Source organism: Aptenodytes patagonicus, chromosome 15 (genome assembly GCF_965638725.1).
Source record: "Aptenodytes patagonicus chromosome 15, bAptPat1.pri.cur, whole genome shotgun sequence".
Classification (NCBI taxonomy): Eukaryota; Metazoa; Chordata; class Aves; order Sphenisciformes; family Spheniscidae; genus Aptenodytes; species Aptenodytes patagonicus.
Window position 1 is genome coordinate 1,067,320 of NC_134963.1, and position 26,171 is coordinate 1,093,490.

A 26,171-nucleotide genomic window follows, 5' to 3' on the forward strand; every position below is an offset into this window, starting at 1 on the left:
TTCAAATCAGTATGATCATGAAGGACAGGAGAGGCAACCCTGTAATTTAAGTGTATCAATAAAAGCTACTTTAGTTCTCCATTTCGGGGGGAAGCAAATCATAAAGTATTGGAGTGAGTAAGAACAGCAAATGTTCACTAACCCTTTAGAAGTAACTTTACCTAAACTGCTTAAGATGTTTTCTATAATTATTTAGGAATTGTGTCTAAACACTACAGTCAGATTTGGGGCTTATTCTGTGAACTGCTTGGTACATATGGCATGAAATATGGACGTACTTTAATTTATCCTTTTTAAGTAAATCACTTTTGAAGGGGTAATGCTGTAGTTGTGCTGCTTAAAGATGTAAAGCAGTGTTTGTAGGAAAAAGTGGCATCTCTTCTTTAGCTAGCTAGTGATACGTGTAGGGGGAAAAACCTTCAGCAGTCCTTCTGTCAAGTCTGATAAAAGGCATTAACTTCCTACAACCCTTGCTTCTGCTATATTTTTTTTTTTTCTAATTTAAAGAGCAGCTGAAGCGAAAGGACCAAACCCATTCAGCATCTGCTGGACCCACAGCTATCACAACAGACCGAATGAGGTACGAATCCCGCCACGGCCAGTTCTCCTCATTGCCCCGTCAGGGTAAGGCGGGCACCGCTGGTACGTGCTGTACCGCACGCGTGCCGCCCGCGCCGGGTCTAATCCCGCGGCACCCCGGTAAGGGCGGCACAAGGAAAGGCCTGGTCGGGGGTTGGGCACCGTCTCCCAGCGCAGCGGCTCTTCGTTCGCTTCTTGCAGCTGCGGGGTAAGGAGCCTCGGTGGATTTATTTTGGATGCGATGCGCCCCGAAGGCCAGGTGGGCCTCGGGCCGCTGTGCGCCGGGGACAACGCGCCGCCGCTCCCGCAGCGACGCCGGGGGTGCCCCGCCCGCTCGCCTCAGCCTCTCTGCCCGCCCGTCTCCCCTCAGCGGCCGCCTTTAACGACCTCCTTCGGCGCGGCTCCCTGCTGCCGAGGGTTCCTCCCTCGGCTGGGCTGTCCTGGGGACGGCGCGATGGCCGCGGCGCTGAGACCGGCTCGGGGCCTCCCCGGGACGGGGCGGCGACGGCTTCCCCGGGCACCAGACAAAGGAGCCCGCCCTCCGCCGGGCGTAGCTCCCCGCGTCGCGGCCGGCCGCGCCCGCCCGCCGCCTCGGTCCCGCCCCCGCCTCCCTCTCATTGGCCTGGTACTGTGAGGGCGTATGCCTTTCGCATCTCTATTGGCAGAGCGGGTTAACATGCCGGGGAATCCACCAATGGCTACCGAGATTTCAAATTCGTGACAGAAGAGACCGGGAACGCAATTGGCTTGGCGAGCGCGGAGTCCCGCCTGCGGAGACTGGAGCGGCTCGGAGCAGGCGTTTAAAGATGGCGGCAGCGGCGCGGGGCGGGGGACGGTTTTTGTGAAGCGGCCGAGCTCGCCCTCTACCCCCACCCTCGCGGAGGCGCGGCAGGGACACCAGGGATGGCTCAGGTGGGTGCTGGCGCCGTGGGGCGAGGGGGAGGGCGTGCGCGAGTGGGCCTCCGTGGCCCGGTCGCCGGCGCGCGGGCAGTAACCCCTCTGTACCCACAGGCCGCGGCGCCTGCGGGGGCCGCCCGGCCCGCCGCGCTCCTCGCCGCCTGCATCGCGCGGCTCCCCTCCTCCGGGCCGGCGCCGCGGGTAGGGAGCCGTGAGGAGCCTTTCGCCGAGCAGCGGAGGCGAGTGCACCGACGTCCTGTCGCTTGAGCGGGCGAGGGGCTGCCCTACGCGGCGGGTGTTGCCGTGAGGCGCTTCCTCCCCCCGCCCCCGGCCGGAGCGTCTTTTCCCTCAGAGCTGGTGTCTTGTTTGTTTAGGGTTTGTTTGGGGTTTTTTTTGGGGGTGGGGTTGGCTTTTAGTTTCCCGCCCGCCCCCAGCCACCTCCCTACTCGCTCCCGCCGTGGAATTGCGTTCAGGGTAGTAGAAGGAAGGCACGTCCGTTTATGCAGGGGAGAACACGTCTCCTCGTCTGCAAAGTTAGGAAGAAAAGGCAGCCCTTTGCCAGCATGTGTGCGGATGCCCGTTCCCTTTTTCTAGTTCTGGTGCGTTGGGACGGTGAAGATAAGGTGGTGTGTCTGTCCCTCTCAGGATTCTTCTTTGCGTGCTCCTTTTATTAATAGTGAAGTACAGCTACATCTTTCTCTAAATTATCTCTTCCAGTCTCTAAAAGGTTTATTCTCCTAACTTTCTGCACCTTTTTTGGCTGGAAAAATAGGAGTCTCTCGTTTGCTCCTCTCTTCTTTAGGCTTCAGGTTTATCTATAAAGTCTGTTTGCTCACCGAAGGGGTGGGCCCCCTAACATCCAGGCATCACTCCCTCGTAAACTGGGATTGAGGGGCTTGCTGGGTGAACCCATTCAATTTCTTTACTCCCTTAGGTTGTGAGTTACAGACGTTGGAGTTAGATCTTTAATTTGTCTTTTGTGAATGTACCTCTTTTCACTTCTGTTTAGGTAACTAAACTTAAGGCTTCCTGTTTTTAATTTTGGATGAGGAGTTAGGTCACTAGTTCTTTTGGGCAGCTCCTTTTGATTACCAGGATTATTTTCCTTTTTTAGAGAATGAGAGGGGAATTTGGTTCCTTATGTCTGTTATTTTTCTTTACAAGTAAGAATCTATTTGTGATGTGAAAGTAAGAAATTTTCTTCTTCTTCCTAGGCTCTGATTTGCAGATTTTTTTAAAAAACGGTTTCCTGTTTTACACAATTAACTGAAACCATCTAAACCCTGCTAGAAAACTGGTCAAGCTATAAAAGCAGCAATTGCTTTGCCATTTCTGAGGGTGCCTTTCCAAAATTATGTTCTGTGTGCGTTCTGAAATGGGATGAAGTCTTATGAACGAGAGAAGTTCTTTAGCCTTGTCTGTATTTGCCACTGATAACGTTATGGTTGGGCCCTGACTGCCTTTTCTTAGACCGCCTTGATGACTTACACAAAGTGGTTGTTTCCTTCAGAATCTTTGCATTTTGAAGCTGATAATGGGGAGAGAACAAGTTCCTGTATGTAGTAGTTAACTTACAAAATATATTTCTTTTGAGACTGCCTTTTCTGGTTTAAATAAAATAAATTCAGTCATCTCGTTTTTTGGTTTTTTTTAGCAGTTGATAATAAATAGGATTAACTTATTTTTAGGACTGTATGTATCAAAAAGATACAATAGGTATAGGTATAATAAAAAGAACATAGATGACTGTGAACAAGTAATGACTTTGATAAGGGTTAAAGCTGAGTGGGTCTTTAAGCATGATCAATGCCTCATAAATTCTGCTCTGCAGAGTTGCCATTTGGAGATGGAGGATGAGGACGACTTTGTATTTGGATAGCAAATAAGGAGAGTTTGCTCTGAGCCACTCTTCCTTTTGGGGTCCACTGAATGTGAAGTAAGCAGTTTCTGATAAGGAATCCAGTTGCTTTTTAGAAGCGATTTTTGAAGAGAGAATCTGTGGTATGCTGTTCCTTGTTCCTGATTGCAGCTACAGGTATTCATGAAGAAAATATGTTCTTTATTGAACTTACTTGTAAGACTGCCGACATGCTATACAGTGAAGGGAGTTCCTCTTTGAGTTTGGGTAGTGCTGGTTACAAATTTGAAGATTCTGTTTTTCTCCTGTCTTGAAAAGATACCCTTTTCTCTGTGTACTCCCCCCCCCGACCCCCCCAATCTACCTGTTCTGATTGCAGGAATAGGCAGTGGTACTTATTAAACAAAGAAGTGGTTGGGGTTTTTTTGTTCTGCCTTCAGAGAACATCTATAAGTTAACTAAGCCAAGACACTGCTTTTGTTGGGACCCGTGCAGTTTGCTACATTACATTTAGATGTCCACCATGTATCTGTTTCTTTGAGTTTACTTTGTGACATGAAACTTTTTCAAAATAAGAGCAAGCAATTAAAAATATGACATTTCTATGTATTGGTGATCTGCAGAACATGAGCTGTGCATTCGTATTTCCAGCAGTTCATCCAGAGTTCCTTCCGTGTTTTGTACTGGCTGTTGCAGCTGTCAGTGGTGTTCCATGCCTTTTTAAGTAGTCCTTATGGAAACTGTCGATGGAACTTGGTGGAGCTCTGGAGAATAAAATCTGTTCTTGCAGGGCAAGTTAATTAAGGATGATAGTAGGCAGACTAGCTTAATGTTATATTCTAATATTACGTAACCTAGTGTGCTAAGTCTGTTTTTATACATGGCGGTTGGATTCCCTTGATCTAAGGTCTGTTTGGCTGTTTTTAACCTACAGGCTCATCTAACTCATCCTTTTAGGTTTCATTCCTTCTGTCTTTCTTTTAAAATACCTGATATCTAAGGGAAAATCCTTATTGGTTTTGTTGTGGTTTTTTTTTTTTTTTTTCCCAGCCCCTGATACAAAGGGCATATTGTAACATCAGTTGGCAAGAAAGTGGATGGGAATTGGACCTGTGTTACTCTAGTCCTCCCTGGCTTTTTGTAGCTTATAGGAAGGTATTGTAGCCCACTGTAACTGTAGAGCTGCCAGACTCTGTTATCTTACCCTAGGGACGTGGCAGGTTTATGGCTAGAAATGCAAAAGCTAGTTTAACCTCATCTTAGTCTAGTACTTTTTCTGGCCACAGTATGTGTACTGATTAGTAGACAATCCCTGGCAGTGATTTGATATGCTATTCACTATTTCAAGGCCAACAAGAGTTTCATTGTTAATAGTGCTTGAGTGTAATAACAAGACATCTTTCCTGCAAAGAGCGGAGGTGTAGTATCAGCAAGCTGCCAAAGCTAGGCAGGTAAAGATTAATTTCTTGTGTTTTGACATTGGTGGTGTTAAAACACTCTTTAGCATAGGAGCAGGGCGTGTATCAGGGATGGGGAAACTGCATTGATGATCATGTCTTATGACTTGTCAAAAATAGTCTTTCTAGTTGGACCAGGTAGCTCCTTGATCATATGAGAAGGTAGCACTCTTTCAAATTCTAGAATACCAATTTCAGTATTTCATTTCTGTGTAAATTACTTCTGTTTGCTCTTTTAAAGAGTCTTCTAAAGACTCTAAGGTGGAAAAATTAGATTAATTAGGCATTTAGTTTCCAGGAGTTACTGAACTTGTACTGTGACTTTTGATTCTTTTGTTCAGAATTAACAATTAAGACACTAATGATTTATTGTGAAGAACTTAATAATTTGTCATTCACTTTTTTTTTCTTTTTTAATCTGAAGATGAGGAAGGGGGAAGGTTATTAGACAAATATACTTCTAGAGGTGTTCTGTATAACGTTAGGTGTTTCAGAACCTGTTGAATGAAGAAGGAATTGATCACTGTTCAGGTGACTCTATGAACATCTTGTAGGATGGAATGGATTTAAATATATAGAACTGCTTGTCTTACTGGTGAATGAGCTGTTTTTCATTCTGGAAGGTAACATGTTTGTATCAGAAGAAGATGGGATTATTTTAGAGCTTTTATCAAAATGGAGTATTTTTCCTTAGTAATTCTACAGTGTATGTCAAGCTCAGTGTCTTGAATGTGTCAGTTTTTAGTATGTTAAAAAAAAAACCCAAACCCACACACCACAAAATGTGAACTATTGTGCTGCCCCAGCAAAACTTACTTTATTGCTAAATCACTAAAATAAGAGTTTGTTCTATTGTATATTTTGCTTTCTTCCAGCTTCCAGGTAGGTAGTTTCTGTGTGCTGTTGAATTTTAATTGATCCCATTATAACTCCCGATTCCCAGCTTCTTGCCTTGCCCCAGTTGGTGTTTGGATATTGCTGTTGGTTTGTTTTGTCTTGGCTGGCATAGAGATACATTAGAGAATTATATTTGGCTTCTCTAAGTCCCTCATGACAACCCAGATGTTCTGCCCTGTTGCCCTCAAATGTTATACAGTGATGCTAAGGACTCGAAGCTTATCTTTCTAGAATACTTGGGTAGGCTTTCTCTGCTACCTGGAAATACTTTGAACAGAAGATTCAGCCAGCTGGCTGTCTTGGGCAGAGTAACACTGCTTTGTTTCTAGCTGGTAGGAAGATTTAAGCCCAGTTTGGGGTGGTACGGAGGGACTTGGAGAAACCAAAATAGCAGGTAAGAAATTATGCTTCCTTTCCCCAGGTGCTTATAGTCCTGCACAGATGCCAAAAGTATAATTGAAGAAGCCATCATAGACATGATAGAAAGAACCCCCTTAATGTAAAAAACAAACCCAAACCACACACTGCCTACCCCCTGTAAAATTTCCTAGAGCAATTGAATATTTTTGCCAGGTTAAATTACCTAAAACATTGGCTTATAAATACCTTCCAGAATTAATTTGAGCTTTAATGCTATGTATCTAGACCCGAATTCCTCAGACATAACAAACATATAGTCCCATAATAGTACGGAATATAAGATCAAATGTCTAATACCTGGTTATCTAGAGAGTCATTTTGTGTGAGTTTTTAGTAAATTACGAGATTTCCTGTTAAAACTTCCAGTGAGATTTCAAAAATATCTAGTAACTTAAACTTTGAAAAAGCTATGTGTCTTATAAGACCATAGTTGTTAAAATCTTGTTGGTTTTGCAGATTGTCTTTAACTGTAAGCTAATTATCCTTTCTACTGTGTGGGTAAGTATGGCTCAAATACCAGGTTATTTTAAATAATGGGAGAATCCCCCCCCAAAAGCACAGTTTTTAGTCTGGTCCCTAGAAATGCCATGCTTAATGCTCTGCCTGCTAACCAAGCAGAGATAGTCAATAAATTATCCAGGTAACTATGTGTTAGCAAATTCTTGTGCTGATGTACAGATCAAGCAGTAAAAAAAAAATCTAATTTCAGCCTCATTCAAATTGGTATCGAGATACCCTGCTTTTTTCACTGTAAAAATGTCACTCTTACTTCTACGTGAAATTTATGCTGGAAGGAGTGACATTTTTTCTTTTTGCCTGGGATACTATTTCTGTTTTTTTTTCTGTGACAAAGATTTTTTTTTTCTTCTTCTTGTAGGTTGAAAGAAGAAAGGGAGACCTGCTTGTCCAATGAAGATGCAGTCTTAGTCTTCAGCTATTTAAGCTGAATGCATTGTGATTTCCAATAATTGAGACAGTGATTCTGAAAGCTGTCTACATTAATGAAAAGAACAATGTAGTCAGCTTAACTGAATCATCAGTGTTGCATATTGAATAGAACATGATAAACCAATCTTGATGGACTTATGCATGTTAGGAATTAGATACAAACATTTATTAAAGCATTGTTTTTTTAAAAACAGTAGTTTTAAAAATGGAGAAATATGAAAATGTACCACCCCTCCCTAAAGAACCTGCAAGAGAAATGAATGTGGAGAATCATACTTGTCCCCCACCTCTGCCGCCTAATGAACAGCCTCCACCACCTCCCCTGCAAACGTCCAGTGACGCAGAGGTAATGGACGTTGGCTCTGGTGGTGATGGACAGTCAGATACCCCTGCTGGGGACACGCACAGTATCTGCAGAACACAGCTTCTCACAAAGGGATCTGCCTGCTACAAAAGTCGTCTTATAATAGACCCTAACAATAGTGACCAAAGCCCAAGAACTGCTCGTCATGCACCTTCAGTTCGAAAGTTCACCCCAGATCTTAAGTTACTTAAAGATGTAAAGATTAGTGTTAGCTTTACAGAAAGCTGCAAAAGCAAAGATAGGAAAGTTCTGTACACTGGAGTTGAGCAGGATTATAAGGCAGATACAGATTTTGCTATTAATAATGTCAATGGGGATTTGCATGTTTGTCCTTTCGGTGGTAGTAATGGTAAAGCTGTAGGAATAGGGGGTGAAAATGATGACAAGAAGGATGATGAAAATGATATTGATCAGGAAAAGAGAGTGGAATATGCAGTTCTGGATGAGCTAGAAGATTTTACCGACAATTTGATGGAAATAGATGAAGAAGGAGGAGGGTTCACATCTAAAGCAATCGTTCAAAGAGATAAAGTGGATGAAGAAACCTTGAATTACTCATACGAGGTAAGTAAATCCACAAGTTTTTGGTGGGTAAGAGGTTTCCAAGTGGCTAGAAAAAAGTATGTAAAGATGTTCACTAAAACAGTCTCATCTACAAATGTGCAGTACTTGGGTCAAAACCACAGAATTTTCAGAGACAGAACTTTGGCTGAAAACTTTCGTGAATTATGTTGGTCAAACTTCCGAGTTGTGTGGCAGCTTCTGTAGTCTTGTTTAAAAATAACAGTTAAAAGGCTTCTTACACAATTGCAGCTGATTTTATCAGGAAAAATACCAGTTCTCACTTACGAAAACTTATTTTCTATTTTTCAGTCTTTTTACTGGGATCATTGGAAATTTCTAGTTTCTCTCTGTATGGAAGTACATTGAGAAAATGTATACTTTTTCTTTGCAAGGGGAAAGGGAGGTTAGTAGACCCAGAAGGATGGTGTCTGATGAAGTCTCTTTCAGGATGACTTTGATAATGATGTGGATGCTCTGCTGGAAGAGGGTCTTCGAGCACCCAAAACAAGGAGACTAGAAAATGAGAAATATGGTGGTGAAAGTGATCACCAGTCTGATGGAGAAACAAGTGTGCAGCCAATGATGACCAAAATTAAAACTGTACTTAAAAGTAAGTTAATGTTCATTAAATATCTGTATTTTTTTTGTGTGTGGCTTATGTCTGTAGAACAAAAGTGTATCAGCAAGCAAAGTTTAGGATAGCAATTCTTGTGAATTGTTTGAAGGCTTCTTACTATAGGATATGATTTTTTATGTTCCTGAACAGTGAAGTTGATTTTTGGGAGTGCTTTTGATCTTCATCTGTTGTATGTAGTAAGAATGTATTTTAGTGTGTGGATTTGTGAAAAATTATGAAGAATGTTACCTCAGTGGTGGGGAGGTGAACAAGGATGATCTGTTCTTTTGTCTCCAGTACTGTGAAACTGCTGAAGACTGTTCGTGGTCATTGTGAACTTCTTCCTATTTTAGATACATCACTTCTGTTGTTGAAATTGCTCTATGTGAAGTCTTTATGCATCCAATACTAGGTTAAAAAAAATCATTAGGAAAATCAGTGGCTTACATTTATCAAATTTCATCGTGTAAATGTTACAAACTACTAATAAAGAAGAGCTGAAAATGTGAACCAATCCAGAAGAATGTAACTGAAAATACTGTCAATTAGGATTAAAATTTGAACCTGCTCTAGAGGAGTATTTTGCAGCTTCACTATATTCTGAAATAAGAAACCAAACAGTTTTTTCCTCCAAAATTTTATACTAACACAGGATTGCCAAGAAGCTCCTAGCTAAGATGAGCCTGGTCTCTGATTTCTGATGTAGGGAGGAGTGAGACTGTTCTCTGATTTCTGGAATAGAAAGGAGTGAGGCCATGTATTATTAACTTGAGCGTGAGCATAAGCGTTTTACTGCAATATTGTTTCTTTTGCTATGCGATTCCTCATATTGGCTTATTGTACTCTTAATTTCAGTCTTGTTTTCTGGAAGAAGTAGTATTCTTGATGGCCAAGATAAATATTTAAGTATAAAGGCTTATAGACTTGATCCTGGTTTGTATTGTGCTTACGCTGAAAAATATAATAGGAAAGCCTTAGCTTACAGCCTAACTCACTGCTGGCTGTTTGGGCCTGTGGGTCTAGTGGTGTGTCAATGCAAATTTATCCCTGAGTGTCAAGTGCAAAAATTTTTAAAAGAAAACTCAGTTGTTTCAAAAGCAGGTATGACTTTTGCATTAAATATAGTTGTGCTTGTGATGATATAAGTACATAAAGACGACTAAAGAGAAAATTCACTGGTGAAATGAACAGATCGGTCTGTATAAAAATTAGTGCTACTGTTGCTTTTCAGTTGAAAACATAATGGCATCTGTAATTTTGCAGGATTTAATGTGGGTTAGAAGCATATGACTTTTTATTAAAGGAAACCAAAATATTTTTACAAAACTTTTTTAGTGTTGTTTCAGTGTCATTTTATCCTTTGAGACAGAAAAAGCAATAAAAATAAAACTCTTGATTTTTGTTTTTTCCTGTTCTTCTAAGCAGTCTATCCAAGTTTAAAGCGATTCTTTGCTTTAAAGGTCGTGGCCGCCCTCCTACAGAACCTTTGCCAGACGGATGGATCATGACATTCCATAACTCGGGCATTCCTGTATATCTGCACAGAGAATCTAGAGTTGTTACCTGGTCTAGACCTTACTTCTTGGGAACAGGAAGCATAAGGGTGAGAGCTATCAATGACTTAAATACTTACTGAGATTTAAAAATTAGGTATGTTCCTGCAAACAGTTGAATATTTTTCTACTTTAGCAGGCTTCTTTCCAGTGTTAGAATTAAGGTACTTGAAAAATAAACTCCTCTGTTTCTGAAAATTACAATATGATTTTTCTTACAGTGTTTTGTTTTTCCATTTTTGCAATGAATTTGGGCAGTTAAAGTGAATGAGGTGGTCTTGTTTGGTGCCTTCGTTGTTCTAGTATATGGCTGCAAAATGTTGGTTTTATTCCACCATGAAATATATTTAGATCATTTATTTGTAGCTATAAACTAGCCTGAGCTGTGGCTTATGGTCCACATCTACGGAAGTAAGCATGTGACGTTCATGAACCCAAGGAATCTGCAGAAATTGGATTTAATGTCATGGGCTTAAACCCCAAGAGAGCTCAGTGGATTTTATGAAAGCATGTAGTATTTGCATGTAATTGAACAGAATATAATTTGGATCTGAAACAGCAAATACACTTCGAAGGTTAGTATCAGTGTTACGCGGTGCCAAGAAACCATAGGAGTGGATGTACTCAGATCTTGAGTAGAGTAAGATTGCTGACCAAAGAGAAGCTTGAGCCTAGACTAAATGTAATCAAGATGGAAGTTACTTTTATCTTCTGGTTTTGAGTTTTGTTTTTGGTCACCTTGAGGTACTGAAACCTTCTGTATTATTTTATATTTGCAGAAACATGATCCTCCCCTTAGTAGCATTCCCTGCTTGCATTACAAAAAAATGAAGGAAAATGAGGAAAGGGAACAAAACAATGACATAACCCCAAATGAAGAAGTATCACCTGTAAAGCACCTAGATAAATCTTCAGAACTGGACTGCCAAACAGAAGAACCGGATTCTACTGCTGCTGATTCTGGGCCTTTAGATGACAAAGACGCCTCGGGGGGAGATGCAGCACAAGGAGCCTTAGGACAAGTTAAGGCCAAAGTTGAAGTATGTAAAGATGAATCTGTAGGTATGTATGGAAGTCTTTTCTTGGCTGGAGTTGGGGTAATGGCGGTTGGGATACATATGCTTTATTCCGGACTTGGCAACTGAATAATACCTTGCCTGAGATCAAGTGGTCAGTTGTCTTTTTGTACGGTTTTTCGTGTGCAGAGATCTGGAGAAATAGATCCAGTATTAGAAATCAATTTTGATTTTAACAGGAAGAGAAACATACAGTGGAGATTTTTGCTAAAGACTTGAGAGTCCGTATGCGAAGGTTTTACGCGCAAAAATGTGAAAGTTTTGGAAGTTTAGTCCTGTAGACTTTATGTCAATTTAAGAATCAATTAAGTCAATGCGTACATATGAATTGCTGTTGTCAAGTGTGTTTGTGTGACTTCTTTAAATAGGCTTTTCTATGCGGTCTCTATATTGGCTGAATTATATCTATTTTTGGTATGATCTCTTAAGATAAATGGTGCAGTTAAACTAGATTTGCTTATTTGCACAAGTCTAGCAGAATAAGTTACGCAAGTATAATTGCACTCATGCAAAGGGGTGTGATGCTTCATTATTTTATTTATGCAAGTCTGATAGCTTTATACAAAAAGCTTCCTGAAGAAGTCATGCCAAAATCACTGCCAAACTTACAGAGGAACTTAGAGAGAAAGCTCCTGTGCCACTTACCACAACTGTATACCTGAGAGTATCATCCATGTAAATTACTGCTGCTCAGAATACTGATATGGATTGTAGGCTACCACTTACCTTTGTAGTGTTCAAACATAAAACTTGTCATTACATGTGTCCTGTTCAGTCTGAAAACCATACCAAAAGATTAAAAAAAAAAAAAAATCATCAATATTTAGCAGCAAAACTAAAACCAGTAAGCACTTATTTTCTACATGAAGTTCACCTGTCTATCTCTCTCTTTAAATAGGATCTGTATTCTGTATTACTGAAAAAATACTGAGTGATCAAGTATAAGCGTGACTTGCATTTGGAATTCCTTGTGGAAGGAAACAATGCCAGCAGCTTGCTTTTTGTTTACATCTTGGGATGCTACTCTTTATTTTTGCTGATTATATCTGCAGAAATATCCTATAAAGGAGAAGCAGCTGTACTTCAAGGGGGACAGTCTTTTAGTACTCTGTATATGAAAATGAATGTGTTAAATTCTGTTTAGAGGCCAGCAGATATTCATGGAGTTCATAGAGCATCATTATATAGTGTTTCATGGTACACTGTTTAATAAATAGGCAGCAATAGTCAGTTTTGGCTTCAGGAAAATGAGGCTAATAGCATAACTACTGTTACTCACTGTATACCTTGCTTCAGGTAATGAGAAGGTGAATAGGTGATTAAGTAGAACAATTACTAGTGTTTTGTTACAAATTGTGTTGGGTATTATGCTGGTTAGGGCTTAGTAAAATCTTCGAGTGACAGAATAAAATGTTCTTTTGTTTTGTTTTCCAGTTTGCACAAATGTTTTGCATTTGACCCAGTAGGAAGAAAACTTGTAATTAGTTTTGTTAGTATAAAATAGCATCTTAACCTTGAGTATGTGAACTAAAGCCACTACTTTTGCTCCTGGTCTAAAAAAATAATTAGAACATGTTTAAAACAGTGGAAATAGTGAACCTAATGCTTGCTCAGTGGTGAAGTAGGGAGAGTAACTTGTTTGTGTTTCTTAGATCTGGAAGATTTTAGACGCTATCTTGAAAAGCGTTTTGACTTTGAACAAGTTACCGTAAAAAAATTCAGAACCTGGGCTGAGAGACGGCAATTCAATCGTGAAATGAAGCGGAAGCAGGCAGAATCTGAGCGGCCTATTCTGCCTGCCAACCAGAAACTCATTACCTTGTCTGTGCAAGATGCACCTACAAAGAAAGGTTAGTTTGTCTACCTGGAGTTCAAATATTCTGTATCAAAGACTAATTACAGTTCTAATCTCGACTGAAAAAAAGAAAAAATCCTGTAGTAAGTCCACTTTCTTCTTGTTCTAGAATTCTGTGTTCTTGGATCCATCATATTACATAGTAAAAGAAAAATACTGTCAAAATATGCTTCCTATTTAAAAGAGTAATTCCTAAATGAAAGGATTTTTATTTAAGGTTGCAGTCCTGGTAACTGGTTACTACCTTCAGCTACTTGTTACTGTTGGTTGTTACTGAAAATCTTTCTGCCTAGTCACTCAATACTACTGCCTTCTCAGTCCTATACCAGTTCTAATTGGTCCTAAATTAGGGACTGTTTACAAATGTCGGATTGATCCAGATTAAAAGCTACAATTAAAAATACAAATTTAAAGCAGTTTGATGGAAACAGTTAAGAATGAACTGCGTGTGCAGTTGTGTCCTGTGGTGTGAAGACTGGATATCATATCTGATGAGAAGCTGGGTGAATTAGCTCTTATCTGTATTGGCTGTGTAGCCATGGTAGTATGTTTAACTGCAGTCTGATATTTAAAATGTCCATAGACCTGTGATTTGGGTTTTGTTCTTGTTTTGTACGTTGTCATGTTTCTGGGTTTCTTCTCTTTAGCGGAGTTAAAGCTTATGAGCTGCATATTGACCATTCCCTGTTACAGTGAGGTGCAGTTGAATTTTTAGTTAATGCACTTTATCTTAAAATTCTAGGTTTTAGAGCCACATGGAAACCATCTAAATCAAGGACTGACTTACACTTTATCTATCTAAATATTAACTTTCTCTCCCATACTGCCGTGGTGCCCACTGAGGCAGAGTTTGTGCTCTTGACTAACAATACTGTTGCAGAGAAAAAAAAAAATAGGACGTTCAAATAAAAAGAGCGTGTTCAGGGCAAGGGGACAGTGACCTGATTTGTGGCTTGTTAAACAGGATTTCTTGGGAAAAAAAACAGTGATTCTGGTTTGTGGATTTGAAGTCTACGTGCCTATTGTTAGAAGGGAGATACAACGTGTTTAGGAGCAAATTAGAGGATTTCTAATTGGTGTTAGCTGCCAAAAATGCTGTGTTGTAGAGGTTCAGAGGCCATGGGACTGCAAACATTGAACAGAGAATATTTGACTTAGCTCATAATTAATGTGCTTCTAGTTGTTGATAGAAATTTCTCAGACTTATTTCTCAATACTTTTTCAGAGAAAATGGACTTTGAGGTCATAATTATCCATGTCTGATTCAACAGCATTGCATTTAATTTGAGCGGGCCCTTATCCCTTGTAGCTTGTCATTTATTTATTTATTTGTAATAGAAATTGTCTTTTAAAGACTGGAACTACTTAGCTGTCTTCCCCTCCCCCCCCCTCTTTTTTTGTAGAATTTGTGATTAATCCCAATGGGAAATCCGAAGTTTGCATACTGCATGAATATATGCAACGAGTCCTAAAGGTTCGCCCTGTTTACAATTTCTTTGAATGTGGTAAGTCTGTTAAGTTTTTTAATCGACGACATGCTGTTTTGAAGGGCTTATCTCATGCTTGGATATCTTTAAAAAAAAAAATCAAATGATGGACATTTTTCCTAAGGGATGACTTGAAAGTCTATTGTGAATCAAATTCTACCTAGGAAACGTTTTCTGTATCTTAAACGTGGCTTTTGAGGATAAGAGCAGTCTTATGTTTAAAATAACAGTATGGCTTTTCACTTGGAAAACTATGCCTAAGTGAAAATGGATTTGAGTAACTCATTTGCATATAAAAGGACATGTCAGTGAAATATGGGCAATTACAGTTTTGCTGACTGTGCACAATTAATATTTGCTTGATTTTTCTTGTCATTGATGTCCAGAAAATCCGATTGTAAGGCACAAATTGTTTTAGTGAATCATCAGAATCCTGGGGGGGGGGGGGTAAATACTAAACCCAAGTAGTTTCTGAAGAGAAATATGTAGGCCTTCAATTATGAAGCTGTTAAGAATTTGAAAGATTTCTGCAGGCACATATGTACTCTCTCTAAAGCTGCAATAATTTGAGATATTTTTGTGGTTTTGTTCTGTTCTGGTTTTCTTCCAATTAACAAAAAATACAGTAGGTTTTTTTAGATATGTAGAGTTTTAAAGTCTTTTAACATACAATAACTTGAACAGTTACGATTGTTGTTATGTCATGGAGGTTTATATTTAAATCTGGTCATCCTAAGAGAATTGCGTATGTATAAATTGATGTTAAAAATTTAAATGGAAACCAGAAATGGCTATGTAGACTATTTGCCTTGTGTGACTATTCTCTAAGGTCATTGATAAATTATAATTAACACTGGTAGGAATTGTTTTGGTATAAATGTTGACTAATTTTGCTCATAGTATTAGAAGAATGGAAATAGAAGTGTCATTCTACTGGACTAAAAATAACTTAGAGTTACTGAGATTATGTTGTTCCATGATTAGTGTGGGATTTATGTTAAATGCTGGATGGAAATATGTTTCTGTTTTTAAACAGCTTTTAATTTTATTCTGTGTCAGTGGTGAGAAGAGGTAGGTCGATAGTTCCTGACTTAGGCTGTACTGAGACTGTGTAAGTGATGCTAGCACTCAGAAAAACAAAAACCTGTGGAGAATTTTATTTTAGATAAATACGGTGGGGGAATGCACTTGATGCTTAATCAAGAATCTAAAAATGTTACATACATGGCATATATAACTGGAATCAAATTAACGCTGGATTTTTTTTTTCCCCCTGTAAATTCCAGCCAGATTGCCTTATCTAGCTGCATTTGAGATTGCTTTACAAAGTGGTATAGCATATGTTCCTTGCATTTTTGCTTTTGCCGGGGGTTTTTTGGGGTACCTTATGGAAAAGAAAGAAATTACACCTTTTTCAGCAGCAGCCATTAAAGGATTAAGTCCTGCAGTCAGCATCCAAGGAATTACAAGTCGGGCATCTTAGTTTACTGTGGAATCTATAATTATTCAGAATTACGTTATCCCTATATATGCATTACATAATGTAACTGAATTTTCAATATCAGAATGTGTAGCTCTTGTATTTACACTGTGTTACTGATGCAAAAATTTTGGAATTAACATTTGAATTCTGGCAGATTACAAATGATCTCTTACAATGTAAAAGTTCTTCATTTGGAAGAATGAAGTACATGGTGGTAAGTCTGTGTTAATGGAGAACTCTGTTAGTTTTTCATATACTGGAGTTAGCAATTCTTCAGTCTTTTTGAAGAATAGACAACTTCCATCCCTCTTGAAGTTGTAATGAAGAAGAAAACTAATCTTGATAGTGGTGGGTCTTTCATGTTCATTATGAGTATTTTACATTGGGAGTTCTGAAAAGCTTTCTTTTTCTTTCCTCCTCCGTTTCCAGAGAACCCAAGTGAACCTTTTGGAGCCTCAGTGATTATTGATGGAGTAACTTATGGGGCAGGAACTGCCAGCAGCAAAAAACTTGCCAAGAATAAAGCTGGTAACATTTTTTCTTTCTTAATACCAACTGCTGAATTGTTTATCTGTTTTCATTTCTGCTTTGAAGATGACATATTTGCAATAGTAAGTAGGAATAATTTTGTTAATAATCAAAGAAGGTACACTCGTGTCTTTTTGGTAAAAGTGATAAATACTGTTGCAGAGACTTTTCTGACAACCCTAAGTTCAGCTGTGTACTGGGATAAAAAACCATGAAGAAACTTCAGATGTTAACTTACATGTAAACTATTGATGTACACTGAGTAGCTGTAAGAGCATCTGTCTCTAATGGTCAGGCCAATAAGAACGTGTTGGGGGTTTTATATTTATACTGTCACCTGCTATATAAACACCTGGTATATGGATTTTAGCAAAATGTAAGTCTTTGCCCTTCTTCAAAAAAAAAAAAACCAAACCACCTCAAGATTTTGGTTGTTTTGGTTCTCTTTCTGGTAATGAAACAATTGCACTGAAATACGTGATTATTGATTTCCAAGTACTTGTCTTCATTAATTACTTCCAATTGTGTAAGTCTGTAATGAATATGCAAATAATTAAGAACCAGATGAGAATGTGTCTGACACATTAGAACTTCTTACTGATCTCCAGATTTAAATGTCTTTAGCACAAGGATCAAGAAAAAATACCTTCTCAAAACATAAAGATGTATAATATACCTGTGGTACTTCCTGCACTTGTGAAATACGTCAATGTAGCTAAATCACCAAAAGCCAGCCCATAATTGTTTGTGCATGAAAAAAAGGTATTTTGCTGTGAAAATTTAGGCAAATACTGGATGTACTTTTTGTACAATACTAGGGTTCTGAGTGCCCTAGTGATACAGTACTAGGGTTCGGCTGTAACAACTAAGGGGTGATAACAGCTTTCTAGTTTTAGGTCCTAAGGGCTCTACGTCACTTTTAAAATGAGGCTTGGTTATAATTTTTTTCCTTTCATAGGCATTTGCAAAAAGCAGTTTCTTCTTAATGAAAGTCTCACAACTAATTAAACTATCAACTTGAACGAGTAGATTCTTTTTTTTTTTCCTTAAAAAGTGCAAGTGAATATACTTACAAAAAGAAGATGCCTGTCTTATCTGTAAAATTGCTCTCTAATATGAGTGGATATTTCTAGGGGAGATGTGAGGCTTGCTTAAAGAGTGCCTCATTCTGCTGTTTTTCTTTACAATCATTGTTTAAAATAATTGTAATCAAGATGTTTAATCATGTTCTGCAGCTCGAGCTACACTGGAAATCCTTATTCCCGACTTTGTTAAACAGACCTCTGAGGAGAAGCCCAAAGACAGTGAAGAACTTGAGGTACTGAACTCTTGCTTGCTGGCTGTCATTATTGGAGTCTGTTTTTAAAAACATTACACCTTCGATGTCAGAAATATTAATGAAAATTTGTAACGTTGTTTTCTCAGTCAGATGGAAAAGTGAAATTCTTCATTTATAGCAAGGTCTATGGCAATGAAAATACTTTTTTTCTATTGGAACTGATCAGAAAATGTACTGTGATGCAGAGAACTAGTCCCTTGTTGAAATACCAGGTTGTTTACTGAAGACCTGAAATGTTCCAAGACAGTAGACTGCCTGTGCTATCCTGGCTTCCAGAACCCTCTGGTTGATGCCTTGAAAAGTTCAGAGCTAGATGCTGTCTGGTTTTGTGTGATCGTCTTCAAAGACCGAGTAAGAACTGAAAGTGCCCAGGCTTCTGAGACATTTTCACTTAGCTGTGAAAGCTACCTACTGCCAGATCAGACAGCTAAAATTGCAGACTTTAAGCAGTGACATTTGAGAAAATCGAAGGAAAAGTGTCTTTAAGTGGAGAGCGTGTGCTATATATTCAGGAAATATTAAATAGCTAGTTAATCAGTGATATGTTCACTTCCAATTCAGCATGTAACAGACCGTCAGTAAGGAGTAAAGGAAAAATCGGTGATCAGCCCGAAAGAAATGTTTTAATTTTAAAAAGTGTAATATACAGAATGAGTTGTTTGTACACTTGCTTTAATGTAAAACTGTATTGTATGCCCTGGGCTATTGAAATGGTCATTAAGAAAACGCAGAGAATTTTTTCCGTTGTTTTAAAATAAAATACAAAACGTTCCAATAGCTGTTATGTTTTCTTTTACTAAACCACAGCATTTTGGTAAGTAGAATTTCATAATTAGTTAAAACAAATAAAATAACCTTGTCCTGAGGGAGAAAGCCTGATAAAAAATTTATAAGATTCTCATTTTTATGTCCATCTTGTGTAATGTAAAATTGGAGTTAAAAGAATTATTTAAATTTCTGTCTGCAAACATATGATTAGGTGTGGCAGTCTTAATGATGTTGGTAAATACCTCCATTATGGATTTAAAAATACTTTTTTAAGTATTAAGCACAGAGGAACAGAATTTGTTTAATGTTGCAAAGGAGAAATGAGCGTTAAGAACAGTATTAAAGTCTTATTCGCGCAAAAGCTCAATAACCCTTTTCAATTCCTTTTGTAGTATTTTAACCATATCAGTATTGAGGACTCACGGGTATACGAACTCACCAGTAAAGCTGGACTTTTGTCTCCATATCAGATTCTCCATGAGTGCCTTAAAAGGTAAGGCTGCAGAACAAGGAGCAAACTCTGTTGTGTACAGGTGTTTGGGTCGGGGCACATTGTTTGCTTGGTTGCTTGTACCCACAGTGTTTGTCAATAAGTTGGACGTTTGTGGGCTGGCCAAGCTTACTGCACTCGCTGTGGCTACAAGAGATGTCGTGTGGACTGAACGGGTTAATTCTGTATCTTCCTTTAATGCACGTTTGCTCTTTATGCCTCTTGTCTTCTGAGATTAGGATTTAGTTGTGGGACATATAAATATATTTGGTTTTAATTTATACAGGCTTGTCTTTCCATTCAAGTCAAGTTACTGATCTAAAAAAGAACTCTCTAATAAATTTTAAGACATTAATTAATATCAATGTATCTAACTCCATTGCAATGTCCGTCAAAGATAACTGTGACCACTTCAGTTGTTTGTAATGTTACTTAGTATATGATATTGATTTTGTTTGTGCTTAAGAAACCATGGAATGGGTGATACATCCATAAAGTTTGAAGTGATTCCTGGTAAAAATCAGAAGAGTGAATATGTTATGACTTGTGGCAAACACACGGTGCGAGGCTGGTGTAAGTACAGTACTTAGTGTGACCTCTGACAGTATCTTCCTTTTTTCCCGTTCTTGTTTGTTGTCCATTTTGTAGGTGCTTGTTCAGCTATCTAGCTTGTTACATGCTTATTCTGCTCTTCTCTGGTATCTCAATTTTGAATAACACGAGTAAATATTGGTGTTCATCTAATTACGTAATGTGCCAGTATTGACAGGTTTTCATGATTATTTTTACAGGCAAAAATAAAAGAGTGGGGAAACAATTAGCTTCTCAGAAAATCCTACAGCTACTGCATCCACATGTGAAAAATTGGGGCTCTCTTTTGCGTATGTATGGTAGAGAGAGTAGCAAGATGGTTAAACAGGTGAACATGATTTTGTTTCATTGTAACCTACCTTGTGATTGTATTTGTGCTTTTGTATTTTTCTGGGTTTTTAAATTTCATTACAACAAAGCTTTAATGGTATCTATTTCGGCATAATAGTGTTGTTCCCTATCGTGGTAAAGGCAGTATGCGTTTGGTGAGCAGTTCTCAATTCTTCTGAATTGATTCTCATACCTTGCTATTGCCAGAAGATAAGATGAGCGCTGCGCTTTCGTTGACAATAATAGTTCTGTCAATCTCGCATCTTCCAGGTCAAAGCTATATAACCTATTTAATATTTAACTAACTCATGGAAATATATGTTATTACTTAAGGGAGTACAACTATTGCAGATTAAACTTCTGCTCCATGTGTTTTAATTTTTTTTTCATCAAAAACCTCATCTGTTGTTTCTTACGGTTCCGTTGAATAGGAAACCTCTGATAAAAGTGTGATAGAACTTCAGCAGTACGCCAAAAAGAACAAGCCAAATCTGCACATCCTGAACAAGTTACAGGAAGAAATGAAAAAACTGGCACAGGAAAGAGTGAGTATATGCTCTCTTGTATTTACAAGCGGGAAGAATGCCATGGGTCAGACTTAGATTAGAATTTTTGCTTGTTTTATACAGCATCTCGTGTAAAGAGAGCTGTTCAAAACTTCATTTTTGGGAGGGGGCTGCTTTTAGAGAGATTTTCATCTTCTCTTTTAAACTGGCTTATAACTTAATTTTACCTACTGCAGTAAATTTATTTTTAACATTAGAACAAGTTAGCCTTTCACAAAGATTCACACAAGTTTGGCTACAATTGTTCAAAATTTTAGAAGTGTTTTATTATGATACTCTCTTTATGACTGTGGTGGTGGGTTTTTGTTTCATGCTCTTTTAGGAGGAAACGCGAAAGAAACCCAAGATGACAATAGTGGAATCGGCTCAACCTGGTAGTGAACCTCTGTGTACCGTTGATGTGTAATGAGAAAATTTACAAGTGGGGAGCAATAACACAAATGGAGGAACTAGATTTTCAACAATTATTTAAAAATTGTTTGCTGCAGAATGCAAGATAACTTTTAAAATACAAGCTGCTTCAGTTATGCATTGTTCTTTTTGCATCATCAGGGCAATATTACTTTTTCCTATTTTCTTTTTTTTTTTTTTTTAATACCTCTGAGATATGTACGTTTAAAGGATTGATCATAAAGATCTCTACTTGGGCAGATGCACGGAGGACAGGCATGTTCACACAGGATAAAATCAATCAAGCACTTTTTCCTGGAAAGCCATCCATGTTGTTCGAAATGGATGTGTTTTAAGGATGAAATTCAGAGTATCTATGTACAGGTTGAAGCTGATACTATATATATACACACATTCATATATATGTATATATAAAAGAAATATATGTACATCTTCTTGTATGAACATGCCTAAAACTATTTTTGTGAAAAGTTTTGTTGCATTTCAGCACATAATAATATGCACTGATAAGACACTTTGGTGACAAATACATGAAAGTGATGAGCAATGTTCCTAATGCCATAGGATTAGGCCAGTAACGCTGTTTCTTTTTGGTTGGTTTTTTGTCTCCTGCCAGGCTTAGTTATTCAAGATCACAGTATGCAGATTTTTTTATTACTTGAAAAGAACAAGTATACCTGGTAGTGTTAAGAGCAATAGGCTGGATATCCAAAATTATTGGGTTTTATTTTAATTGAAAAGAGCCTATGTTAGTTTACAGATCAGTTGAAAAGGGAAAATATGGTCCTATTTATTTGATGAAGATAAAAACTGTAATTTGAAAGGCTGTTTTCAAAGCTTGGAGCCAAAACGCAGCTGACGATGGCTGACAGTCTGAAAATACTTTGCCAATGACATGTTTAAAGACCTTCCACTCCCTTCTCCCAGCAATAAAATAATTTCTCATTTGTTTGGAGTCAGAATATATCTACTTGATCAATTAAGTCTTAATTTGCACCATAAAAGCAAAGAATTAAAAAAAAACCCAACCCACAACCCTGAGAAATCTGAAATAACTGCAGCAATTTAGGTTTTTTAACAAGTTTTTGGTTTTACTTTTTTAACTGCATTTTTAGTTTTTAAAGAAAAAGTGTAACTTCTGCAATGAAAATTAGAATGTAGATTTGGAATGTGACATAGAGTAATGAGTAGAATGAGACCATAACAGGTTATACCGATAAATAAGAAAATCACAAATATGCAACTATTATAAAATACAATCTTAGAAAACAGGCAGTACTCACTATGTCATCGGAGGCTATGTTAATTTAAGCACAGAAGACATAATTTTGGCTGTTGTGAAAGCACTGCTGCGTGGGTTTCGTTCTTCATACGGGGCTCTTTACTGGGTGATTGCAGTAAGTCTTCTCTTCGAACCATTTTTGTGCGTTCTTTGGTTTGTTCTTGAGGAAGAGAGTGAAAACCAGGCTGGTGGTAGGGCTTCAAAGACTTATCCGAGTGGTACTGCTGGCCTTTACGCTCCGACTCCGGCAGGAGTGAAAGAGGTCAGTTCCTTGTAATTGCTGCAGCTCCCGGTACTTACCTGGACAGTGACCTGGGGGCTTGAGGGGGGTTTTGTTTTGGTTTTGGGGTTTTTTGGTTGGGTGGGTTTTGTTTGGGGGGGTTTTTTTTGTTTTTTTTTTTTACCATGTCACATATAGAGTGCTGCAGTATAATGAATTTAGTGCCTACTGGAATTTAACAATATTGGCATCAGTATTGTGAGACCTCCTTTTAATATCTCCCATTATTTTGGAAATATGTGGATTTTAATTTATATCTCAAACTAATGTTTTCTAATATATGTTGCATATAATGTTCGAGGTTAAACAGGAGGAGTCTTGGAGTCTTAACCTGTTTCTGTGTTTGAGTGATATGCTCGGAGGTCTCTGCAAATATGAATTCACCCATTTCTTACGATGATATTTAGCTTTCCAGTTCCACGAGTGGTAGTCCTGTTATAACAGGATACAGGTCGTTGGAAGACTATACATAAACTATTATTTAAAGAAGTGGCCTATCTAAAAAAACAAAACCGAAAAACACTGCCTCTGCTTTTTTTTTGTATAGCTTTAATAATCTCCATCTTCTGAAGGGTATATAATATTGGTGCAGTAGTGACAAGCAGTGGTTACTGTTTGTCTCTCTTTTTGTTGTTTTTTTTGCTTTGTTTTCATAAAGACAGGGCTTATATCTTCTATGCCTAAATGTATTACTCTTTTAGGTAGGCTTTACTTTAGCTTACGTGTTTTCAGCAGAAAAATCTGTACTCGGATGGCACTGTAAAAGACAAATCACCCGTGTGGATCTTTTTATTTTTCTGAAATCAGAATGTCGATGCATTTGCAGGTCACCTGCAGAATATCCACAGATGCCTCGCTTACAAATTTGTTTTCATTATTTTTAAGAGGATTGCTGTATTACCTCAGTCTGCCACTATCAGAATCGCAAGGAGACCATTGCCCTTAATTAAACCATCCAGAGATTTCATTGTGAACCAAAGCCTAGAACGTGTATTACGTATATTATGCATTCTAAACAAAAACAAACAAAAAAAGATGGTATTAGACCTTGCTGCAGCCTTTAACTGGAGAGATGTCCGGAAAATAGCGCAATAACTGCTGGAACAACCAACCTAACTGCTGTTTATGTCATTGTGAAGTATTCTTGTGTTTTAATGTTTACTATTGTTTGGAGTGTAACAGTCTCGCATTTGCACATAAGCACGAGCTGCTGTGATAGAGGATAGATCGTTGCATTTAACTTCAGCTTCTGCATGGACACTTAGAGTGTGATTCAAGATGTATCCTAAACTTGTCTTGTAACTCTTACGTGTTTTCTAGGTAATCGGCTGTAAAGGTTTAGATCTTGATTGTATGAATGCATAAAACAACTGCTGCTTTTGTCACTGATACTTGTTATTTATCCCTTCTGTATCCCGAGGAGGATGGGTATTTTTATAGGGATGGAGTGTATTTTTAAGAGCTGTTCCGTCCTTTGGGAATTAAGACAGTTTTCGCTTTGCGTATTACGTGCTTCTCAACAAAAGTGTGGTATATTGACTTTAAGGATAAAATTAGCGTTCATTCAAATCTTTATGGTACTGATGGAAAAACGTACTGTGACTTCCAGTAAATAGTCAGATGCTACATATTTAAACGCCAGTCATCCAGCTTTTTCTTACGTATTTATTAAACAAAACTGATGAAGTCGTTGGGTGCTCAGAAGTTTGGAAAAACACTATTATGCATAAACTTAACTGTTGTATGTAAACTTCCACCTTCCTGTGATGCTGTCAGGCTTTATACAAATATATTTGTAAGATGCAGGTATTTGAAAGCATTATGATTATCTCACTAATTCTCTAGACTGTACTTTTGGTTCGGGAGTAAAATTCAGGAAGTGATAGCCTCCTAACTTTCCATGGGAAGAAACGCGAAGTGCAAGAAGCCATGCTGTTGTTAACCAAATAAAACGATCAGCTACAGTATTCTGATGTGTATCTGAGAAAGTGAAAAAACGAAACAAAACTCGTTCTTACTGCCCAAGTAGGTAACAACGGTTGCTGTATGAATTGTATTGGGTGCAGTTGCTTGATGCCAGTGCTAAATTGGTACAACTATAAAGCCTCATTTTCACTGAGCCTCTGCTTGCTTTTTTTCTGCACAATCATATAATCCTATGTGTTTGGTCTTTGAGTACTACATGTGTATTTTTCAGACAATTAGTTTTAAGCAATAAAGTTTGATATTATAAAATGCTCCAGTGTGATCAGTATTATGATAGCTTAAGCATATTTAGAAAAAGGGAAGTTTTATTCCTTGATTCCTGTAGGTATTTTTAAATAGAAATTAAATCAGTACGGGCTCATTGGGTATGGAAGTACTTCTTTTATCACTTTTTTGGTAAGGAATTGAATGTTTACATGGTTAGACATCATTTGGAATGAAATTGAATTAAAACTTTTTCTTGAATTGGAATCTGTATTTTTACTTAAATGACGTGACGGTTGGAAATGACGCAACCTGAAGTTGCTGGGTTTGGTACCTGCTGTCACACGCCTACCTCACTGGACAGGAAAGGGGGATCAGCAAGTCCCCGTGCTGTAATAGTAGCTTTTTTTGTTCAGTCCGTATTCAATGTACATTAGAAGTACGTTCAATAACTTGAGATTTAAAATGGTTATTCCTTCTAACAACCAGTATTATTGTCTGTTCTGTAGCGTGGATCACAATCGGTTAAATTAATGCTAGGTGCCAAGCATCTGTATGGAAGTACGAATCCTGACTGGAGAGCAACTTGTGCAGGGGTGGGAGTCTCGACCAGGTTTGTCTCCACACCCAGCAACACACATTGGAAGTGCAGCTTAAGGTGCTGGGCCTCGCGGTTAAGTAGCAGCCGCCGTCATGGCCTGGGTGTCTGCAATACCTGCTTACTGCGTTAAGGTTTGGCATGAAATGCAACTGCCGCCTTCTCTTACCGCACAGGGCTCTGAGTAAAACAGCCAGGAAGATACCTGAGAGAGGATCCTTCTGAGTGTAGGGCAGAGGTTTGGTCGAAAGAAACGCTGTGTCCAAAAGCACTTCAGTTATAACCTCAAACACTGACTAAGCTGAGGTAATATTCCTATTGCTTTTCTCACTCTTCAGTAATGACCGAATTAGACATCACTCTTCCATAGGTGTATTTTCCATGAGGCTGAGGTTAGCTGCCTTAAAGCTGCTACAAGATCAAAGTCTCGGTGGTGCTACAGAACTTCCTAGAGATCGTTGTGACAGGAGGTACTTGACTGAAGGTATCCACTGCGCAGACGTACTAACAGCCTGAGAGGAAAATGAGCCTCTTTATCAAAATTAAGAATTTCTTACTTCTTCCTGCCAAGATGGATGGCCCTGACTGGTGTCTGCACAGTTAATTTCTGGCCGTAAGTTTTCACGGGTGAGGGTATGCCTAGAGTGAAGTCATCTCGGCTTTACTTGTACATTGTAGGAAATGATCCAAGAAAGCCTTTATGTTGTCAGTGACACTACAGTCCCAGAATAAAATTATTTCAAC

The 26,171-nt window shown here is 38.5% G+C and overlaps 1 protein-coding gene across 1 annotated transcript; it reads left to right on the forward strand.

Moving 5' to 3' along the window:
• The first annotated feature begins 1,380 nt into the window (after nucleotides 1–1,380).
• DGCR8 (DGCR8 microprocessor complex subunit) lies at nucleotides 1,381–24,876 on the forward strand. Its single transcript, XM_076353323.1, has 14 exons — nucleotides 1,381–1,491; nucleotides 6,986–7,984; nucleotides 8,432–8,594; nucleotides 10,061–10,203; nucleotides 10,933–11,215; nucleotides 12,882–13,079; nucleotides 14,488–14,589; nucleotides 16,484–16,582; nucleotides 17,818–17,900; nucleotides 19,082–19,182; nucleotides 19,646–19,752; nucleotides 19,971–20,098; nucleotides 20,532–20,645; nucleotides 20,989–24,876. Exons 2-14 carry the CDS (start codon nucleotides 7,262–7,264, stop codon nucleotides 21,070–21,072), a joined length of 2,328 nt encoding a protein of 775 aa, XP_076209438.1. The 5' UTR covers nucleotides 1,381–1,491; nucleotides 6,986–7,261; the 3' UTR covers nucleotides 21,073–24,876.
• Nucleotides 24,877–26,171: the final 1,295 nt, after the last annotated feature.